This window comes from Mycteria americana, chromosome Z, assembly GCF_035582795.1.
Source record: "Mycteria americana isolate JAX WOST 10 ecotype Jacksonville Zoo and Gardens chromosome Z, USCA_MyAme_1.0, whole genome shotgun sequence".
NCBI lineage: Eukaryota > Metazoa > Chordata > Aves > Ciconiiformes > Ciconiidae > Mycteria > Mycteria americana.
The window spans coordinates 25,210,570-25,219,641 of NC_134396.1; the positions used below are offsets into that span (position 1 = coordinate 25,210,570).

Below are 9,072 nucleotides of genomic sequence, written 5' to 3' on the forward strand. Positions count from 1 at the left end.
AATGCTAGTATTACATAAGATTGGCTGGAATAGTCAAGAAGAAAGTGTTAACACCATTACACACATTTCCAAATCTGAAAATGGTTTGCTCAGCTCATAAATAACTAAGATACTAAACACATCCTGCTTTTTAAGAAGACACCTTCATATTGAATATTTTTGTAACCTGAAGAAGTTATAACCTACTGAAGAGATCTGCAGTAATGTTCTCATTAAGTGACATATTTCTACCCTTTTAATGACGGGTATTTTTACCAATATATCTGAATTTCTAGTAACAACACTTTCTAATTGTAAGAACTAAAAATGCAACTTTGATTCCAGTAGTCAAGAACATTCTCTGTTGCTATGTCTTGTGTAATGGTCACAGAAATTATCCAGACTAAATGTTACCCTCATTTACTTCTGTAAATCTACGGCAAATAATAAGGTTGACTGGGAAAAGACAGCAAAATATAACCCTGTCATTGGAATGCATACAATAATTTTGGCACCCAAGTTCTAAAACATTACTTTCAGTTAATAGTGCTGTTGATAAGGCATGAAACAGTCTTCCACAGCACTTCTAGCTTTTCAAGAATAAAATGTGGCATGGTCTTATTTTTTAAGAAAAAAAAAAATGAGATGCACATCTTAGCACATACTGAGAACAGGTGTGACAAGTAGGATGTGACAACAATGATAGTTTCACAATCATTTTTCGGGGTAGAATTTTATTATAGCATTACAAGTACGTGCCTTTTGTACAGTAAAAGACTTAAAAACACCGTGGAGCAAATGGTAAAAATAATTTGTGATTGTAATTCTTATCTTCCCCGGTTTTCTACAGAATGTCACTCTGAGGATAACACTGCCCTCGTGTACACTGGTGCAGGTTTGATATCTAATCTTTAAACAGACAGATAACCTGTCAACATGAGGTGCATATTCAAGCTCCTGTGTAGAGGTTGCAAGTCCTACCGTGCACCTTATTTTTTTCAGAAACAGGACAAAATAGAAAAGGAAAGGCGTAGAAGGATGTTGCCTATTTCTGAGGGAATGAGTGAGGGTGAACGAGAGACCAAGTCTCTTTATGGGAAGAAAAAAGGATAGGAGTAATTAGCTATTTCTCTAAAAGATGTCTGGTGTAAAAAGAGACAACTTCCTGGGTGCTGCAAAGTGTGAAAGGGAAAAGATTACAAAGCACAGGGAGCAATTACATGAAATATCAACAAAGTATTTTTGACAGAAATACTTTGAATTTTATCCTTTAAAAATTGAATGGATTTGAAATTAAGAGGGAGAGAGTGGGATAACTGGATAATTCCTAACTTTGAAACAGATTCTGAAATACCACTAGATCAAAATTTAACTTGGCAAATCTACAGCATAGGTATATAAATATATTTACTAGGTGGACATTACAACCTTTTAGGTTAGCTGCTTCAAAACACTCCTGAGTAACAACCAGACAACAGCTGCAGATTTGCCTCTTGTTGAACATGGCTTAAAGTAGATGTGGAGCCCCACTGCAGGCTTGCCAAAAGTAAATAATAAAATCTGAAGTCTAGGCAGCTATTTGGAAGTGTTTATTTTGCTACAGGTTGTTCCAAATGTATCACATCTCTATCAGTGACCGGGAGGAGGGGATGGAGGGCGCATGTTCCAGGTTTGCAGATGACATCAAGCTGGGGGGGGCCAGTTGACACACTTGAGAGCCAGACTGCTGTTAAGATGGAGCTGGAGAGGGGGGAGGTACAGGCCAATGGTTCCCCATGAAGTTCAGCAAGCCCTGTCCTGGGAAGGCAGAGCCCTGCAAGGATGCAGGCTGGGGCTGATGGGGCCAGGGAGCAGCTGGCGGGGGGGGCCTGGGCCCTGGCGGGCAGTGAGCTGAGCTGGGGCCAGCCGTGTGCCCAGGCAGCAAGAAGGGCCAGCAGTGCCTGGGGTGGTGGTGCGAGCAGGAGACGGCTGAGAGCCAGGGGAGGGCAGGGACTGTCCCCTCTGCTCAGTGCCCGTCAGACCACACCTGGGTACTGCTTCTGGTTTTGGGCCTCAGCAAGGTGGCTCTGGGCTGAGGCCCTTGCCCTGCAAAGAGGCTGCAGGACTGGGGGTGGTTCACCTGGGAGAAGGGACAGCTTTGGGGGCACCCAGCAGCATCCCCGGCACCGATGGGAGGGATGGGGGAGATGCAGCCAGGCTCTTCACAGCGGTGTGTGGCAGGAGGGCGAGAGGCAGCAGCACGAGCTGGAACAGGAGAGGCCCAGGCTGGAGATAAGGAGAAGCCTTTTCCCCACAGCCCAGCACTGGAGCTGGGGCCCACGGAGGCTGGACCATACCCAGCCTTGGGGGGTTTTATGCCTCAACTGGGTGAAGCCCTGAGCAGCCCTGTCTGACCCCACAGCTGAGCCTGCTCTGGGCAGGGGCTGGGGCTGGAGACCTTCCCAGAAGATCACCCTGCCAGCCTGAATTGTCCTATGATGCTATGATCTGTGCTTAACGTATGGATACAGGAACTGTAGAACACAGCCAGGTAGGAATAGTAAATGGCCAGTCAAGTGACCCATATGAAGGGTACCATCCGTTACGATAAATATGGCAGCAGATGGAGAACGAAGGGTATTTCCTGTCTCTCTGCGTGTTTTAAGACCCTCATCCTCCAAGTATTCCTTTCAAAAAAAATCCTTTATGGTCTTAGGTCTGCAATTCTCTATCATTTTGTAAGACAAGTTGATGGTTAATTGGGCTCTCCCAAATGCTGTTTGTCAAAATAATATCTTGCTGCAAAATCTAGTCTCCCCTCACATTTTTCAACCACAGTTAGGCAACTCTGAAGCTGAAAACACTGACAGAAGAAAGAGGTGACAGGGAAATCTGCATCACTCCAAACAGATAGAGAAGATGGAGAAGAAAGAAAACAAAACCAAAACAACAGAAACTAAACAAACTGTATTGCTGATAAACTCTGGTAGGGAACCCCAGGCTTAAGCCAAAGAAAAAGTACCAGATAAGAAAGTGCAACAATAACTTTTAAACTATTTAGGATTTATGCCTAGAACACACAACATCTGTTCAAAAAATTCTTCAGTGGCACATGGGAACTAAGCCAAGCCGGAGGAGCTGACAGAAAGTACTGGTCTCCTTCAAAGACGGAAAAACCTAGGAAAACTGGAAAATCTATGTAAGTGGACTTCATACTCCTGCTGAAGTGTTTTTAATTACGCAGGTCAAATCTAACTTTCCATATTAGTGCAGTACATGGTCAGCTCACTGAATGGGATCTTTTTGCATGAGCATTCTCTCAATATCGTCTTTTCTGCTTTGAGGTCAATGTGCTCTACAAATGTACATTAAAACCCATAACTTCCCTGTGCACCGAGTATAACTCTTCTTATTTCTTGCTTGTAAATATGCCATAACTTAGGTAGTACACATGATGAAACACTACAGTGTAGTGACAAAACAAAGTCCAGAATTACTGTTTTCAAAACTTCATACCAAGTTCTGCACCTTTGCTTGCCTAGTCCTCCACGTTTATTGCTGGATAACCAGAAACAAAACACAGATTACTGGACCTTGTCCTACATACGTGGTTCTGTGTCCCTCCCTGATTCAAGTGCTAGAACAGAATCATAAAATGATTCTTTCTGATCTTTGATCTTTCTGATCAAATCAGAAAGGCACTTTAGTTCCCTACACAGTTCCTCAGCTGGCCGAGGTAACCAGAAAAACACTCCAGGGCTGTGCTGGGTTTGCAAGTGATGCTGGAAAGAGAGAAGAGTCTCCAGGCTAGAAAGGGCCCCATGACATTGCTAGAGTGAAATCCATACCTAGAGCAGAACTCAATCAGTTCAATTAGGAATCAGTTTTGCAAAGGACAATAGATCGATCAAGAGAATTTACAATCAGTTGGGAACTGAAAGGGACCAAGAGTTCACGCTTCTGCTTGCTCTTGCAGAAGCACAAAGCTCTACAGAGAAGCTCTTACAATTGAAGACTTAATGTGCTCCGGAGTTTTTGTTTTGTAGAACAATACTTGTACTTTTTGAAATACCAAATTCTCATGGAATATAATTACAAAATAAAATGGGTAATGAACTAACTATATGTGCATCCTGCTCTCTCTCTGTTTTTCTGCTACAACAGAAATAACCTCTTCAAATGAGTCTGAAGATAGCTGAGGCTTGCAGTTCTGCAGTATCAAACACAGAACCACAGTATTCAGAATAATTAACTACAATACATTTTAAATGTCCAAAAAGCATAGCACATGTTGTGAAAAATAACCAGAAATCCATAAATCACTTTCCTAAAATAATATGTGTAACTGGCATTGAGGGAGCCCACAGAATAGAATAAACATGTTGGTCAGTCTTAAAGACAGAGTCCACATAGTGTTGTCTGAATGACTAGAGAACACAGTGAAGAGATGAAGTATTCTTCAGAGTAATTGTCTCCACTCTATTTCTACAGTGTAGAACAGCAGTAGAGTTGTCTTAAAATTATTTCAAGCTGCATTCTTCCATACTTAAGTTCAGTGACAAAAGTAACGTGTGCACATTTCCAGAGCTCATCTACATATTTGCAAAAATCAGAATTCTGGACTGGAAAAAAATCAGATTAAAAAAGAAATCCCATATCCATACCCTATTTTGTGTTCTAACTAGAAGAAAAAGAGGGAGATTAAAAGCTAGAAAAATCACTGTGTGAGGTTAAGATCCTCAATATTAGTCTCATCATGTTAGCATTTAAACTTAGAGACCAGGGCACTTAACAGAAGTTAACTGTGCTTTGAAAGCAGAGGGGTTATTCAAAAGCTGAAATATTCTTTCCTACCTGACCAGATATATTCCTTAAGGGGAATTTTGTCACTTAAAAACCATCCCGCACCCCACCTCAGGTCCAAATTATTCTCCTTCCACCTGCTTCCTTTCATCATGGTTGAGTTTCCAGCTGCACGCTCTCAACCCTTCCCTTGTGGAAGTCCATTTCCATGAAATGCTTCACTAGGAGACTAGCGCTGTGGAGTTTCAGAGACATGAAGTTTCCCTGTTTATGTGTTCATGAAAAAATCTGAAATGTCTGGCAAAGTAGCTAGCTTGCTACAACATAGAACTGTATTCCCTTGCTACAGGCTCCCTTCCTCTGAATTTCTAATCTTCTTTTACAGTAAGAACTCCAGAACCATTAACTCATTTCCTTTAAGCTAACGCTCTGTTTATGTGCCCTGCAAATCAGATACTTGACCTTCTCATTACTGTCCTTTTCCATATGTTTGAAAGATTAGCCTTTTACAACTGTAATAATCCTGAATAATCTTCAAACCATGCCAATCCTTGGTTTAAAATTAACAATATGTTTTATATTGTAAATTCTTGTTTAAAGAAGCATATGTTTACAGGTACACACTCATTTCCCAGAATATTTTTTTTCTCTCTTTCTCCAATAATCCACTACCAATAATCCACTAGACCTCAAGTATCTCTCACTCTCCCCTCTTTCTACCTAAGCTCAGAATAAAAACAGGATTCTCTGAATTCCTTCAGTAGCGATACTCTCTTTGCACATTAAAACCAAACCAAACCAAACCAAAATCAAACCAAACCAAACCAAAAGCAAACCCAGAGACTCAGTTTAAAGGTCAAGAATGTTCCTGGTACACACAGGTTGCTCAGAGAGTATGTGTACTTCTGACCGGTTTAAGCAAAGAAAGGAAATATGAGAAGATACATAAGAAGTATGTCCTGGGCAGCTAAATGGAGACAAACCAACAGAGCTTTTGTTTTCTAGCGAAGTAAAGAAAAAGGACAAGAAGTATCACACTAAAGTGTATACTGATATTTCTTTATTCTAAAATTTGGTGTTAGTAATTGATTCACCTAAATAATATACTGGTCCTGACTCCATCCTCAGCACAATCAAATCCTTTGACCCAAAATGCAGAATAAGAACTTTCTTAGGTGCAGCTTTTGGAATTGATCTTCCCTTATTCAAAAGGCTCAGCTCTACAGCTGTTTTGTGATTACTTAATTTCTTAAAATGTGTCTTTTTACAGTAAAGAAAACACTGCTGAAAACAACTGTGCAATAGGACTTGGCTTTTCCTTAAAATGTTTAAGCAGAATACTGAAACACAAAACTGAACATAAAACTTTTTTTTTTTTAATGTTTGGTTGTCTGAAAAATGCTTCCTTCTCTTCCTCTCAAACTACATGTTCCTACTTAATATTTTAATTAGCAACCTAATTTTCACAATCAGTAGAGTTTCGGCTGACCTGAAAAGTGAGAAGCCACTCATACAGCCATTTCAAAAGAACAATTCTGCTGTACTAAGAAAGCAAAGATTCTCATAAACAGGCTTTTAAAAAAAAAAAAATTCATTTTTTATAATCTCTCTCCAAAGATCAGAATACACATAAGGGATGAAAGCTTTGAAGGTAACCAAGCTAACAGAGCCTGTAAGTCACAGCTGTCAATCAGATTTTGTTGTATATACTCTAATATCCCCAAAGTAAGCATAAGGGTTAAGCTACATATTTACAATGACAGGCTTATTTGTTTCAAAAAAGGAAAAATAAAATAATTCAAAATGTAATCACCATCCCATTCCTATTTTTTGTCTTTTACATATGTTTTCATTAAATCCGTTTCCGCTGTTTTTAAATGGCACTTTGTAATTCACTATATTTATTTGGATGAGCTTCAGCTTGAGAGAGACTTAAACCAAAACAATCATATTCAGATTTAGATTATAGCAAATCTGGAAGAGAAGGGCAAGGAGGGCATTTTATTCTGCAGTGTTCACTGAAGAGAAACTGTTGGATAGAAAGATGGGAGAATTTTAGTTTTTAAACATACCCTGAACTGGAGAACTGCACTAGACTTTCTTAACTATTTTTCTCTTTTATGACTTAAAATGTTCGTATTTCAAGCACAAGTATCAGTGCTTAAAAATGCCTCCTGTATGCCACATTTTTGGTTTTCTTTTCATTTTTAACCTAGTCACAAATAAACAATGTCAAGTCAACTCTGTTACGACATTGAAAACATGTATTGAGAATCCCTCCTGCACTGTTAATGTTGTCATAATTTCTTCAGATTGCAACAGTAATTGGAAACAGACGAGCATGTTTAATGGCAAATTCTATAAAGATTTTAATAAACAGAGCTTTTCTGAAGTGACCTCAGCAAGTAATGTAACTTGGGCCGGTCCAGCTGAGCCTCAGTGCTCATTATTTTGATTGCTTCATCCTTCTCTGGGGAAGCCACTGACAAACTCTTGCTAATCTAAAAGGTTTACGGTTGTAAGTGAAAACACAGATGAGGAGCTCACTAAACCTTCTTCTTTAAAAGTTTTTTGCACATGGATTCAAAAAGAAGTCAGATGTCAATATAAAACTAGTCCCTGAAAAAGGTTACAATTGCTAAAATTAAACTATTTTGTATATATTTACATCTGCATGTGCACACAGACACATTTTAATGTACCACTAGAAGGTCTAAAAAAGTTAATTTAGTAAATTCTCATATGAGATACTGCAAAAGGTAACACCTAGACTTTCTTGTAACACAACACTTAGAAAGGTTCCAGGACAATACCTCAATTTCTGTTCTTTATTAAATGCATATTGGTAAAACACAGAAGTTTTTACTTTTTAGTGGATGAAACATAACTGTCTTCAGTTACACTTTAGAGATAGGTTTTTTAAGAACTTGAGGGATGCTAAATTCTTCAACAGGAAACTTTCCAGTACTAAAAAAATTCAAGTAGTATTATATAATGTTTCTAGCCAATCACTGACCTACAGTAATACTTCATACAGCTTTCTCTAAACCACTAGACAAAGGGAGCTTTTATTTCTTATTGCTACAATAAAACACTTTGTGCAGTGTAGCTCCACCAGAGCTTCTTGCTTTTGATTTCATAAAAATTCTCTGCAATGTTTTTCACTATGCTTGCTTGTCCTTTGCTAATAAAACTAATTCATGGACCTAAAACTCCTGTACAAAACAAAACAACCTAACTGCAAACATAAAAAAAGAAAATGGTGACCTTGTGGTATGCACTTTGTAGGGGCAGGCTGGATTTGATTTATAAATCCAAAGTGTACAGAACTGCTTGCTTGAACCTACACAAAGGTTTGTTGTTATTTTAATGCTTTCATGTTTTATGTGTTTTCAGAACCTTACCAAGTATTTGAACACACATGCTTTTTAAATTTCCAAAAGTAAGATTCACTAGAGTGATGTAGCATAAGGGAGCCACACACCACATAAACAAAACCCACCAACACAGGTAAGTCCTCAAAGAAAACTGTGAAGAACTACTTAAACACTTTTGGCGCACAGAGCACTGCCAAATAGAAGCCATAACACTTGGCCACCTCCAGGATGAAGGTCTCCCTGAGACTTCAGTTAAACTTCTTGAGATTGATGAAAAAAGAAATGAAAGTGTGAGGGGATAATTTCCATTCTTCAATGATAACTTGCAAGGTGAAATTGAGAAAAGGTTATCTGCCTGAATAAACTGGCTATCCTTGCGAGGAAGTTTTTTTCAGCATTTTAAACTCAAATTCTCTCTCTGCAAAATATCTGCATGTATTTAATTTTTTCACACAAATTCTGTTCATTGCTAGCTTACCTCCTGTTTGAGTGATGACTTGAATGTCACTAGAAAGTGGTCCATCCCCAACAGAAGTAAAAGCAAGAACCTTCACAGAGTATGTTTTCTGGGGTACCAGATTCCCAATAGTGGTAATGTGGCTGTCAGCCACATTGTGCTTCATCCAACTGTTGACATGTTGAGTGGGGTCCATGGTGTAATAAACTCTGTAACCTTGTATTTGTCCATTAGGTTCTTCAGGTTCCTCCCACTGTACCAAAATGGTGGTAGAGCTCAACATACGGGCCTGCACATTGCGTGGTGCACTTGAAGGCGCTTGCTCTGAAGTCCTTGTTGACACAGGCTCACTGGGTGGCCCTCGCCCAATGTTATTTACTGCAACTACCCGAAATTCATACTCTGAATATGGGCTTAGGCCAGCCACACTATAGCGTGTTGTGGCCACCCCATCGATTTCTTTATATGGCTCCTCGG

General features: G+C 39.3%; 1 protein-coding gene across 4 annotated transcripts in view; it reads right to left on the reverse strand.

The window, feature by feature from the left end:
* PTPRD (protein tyrosine phosphatase receptor type D) overlaps positions 1-9,072 on the reverse strand; it is a 386,895-nt gene that overhangs the window by 130,869 nt on the left and 246,954 nt on the right. For all 4 annotated transcript variants that reach the window (XM_075526932.1, XM_075526931.1, XM_075526929.1 and 1 more), the window contains exon 8: positions 8,617-9,072. This exon is cut by the window's right edge and continues 126 nt beyond it. In XM_075526932.1, the coding sequence (XP_075383047.1) occupies positions 8,617-9,072 (456 nt within the window). The remainder of the gene's footprint in view (positions 1-8,616) is intronic.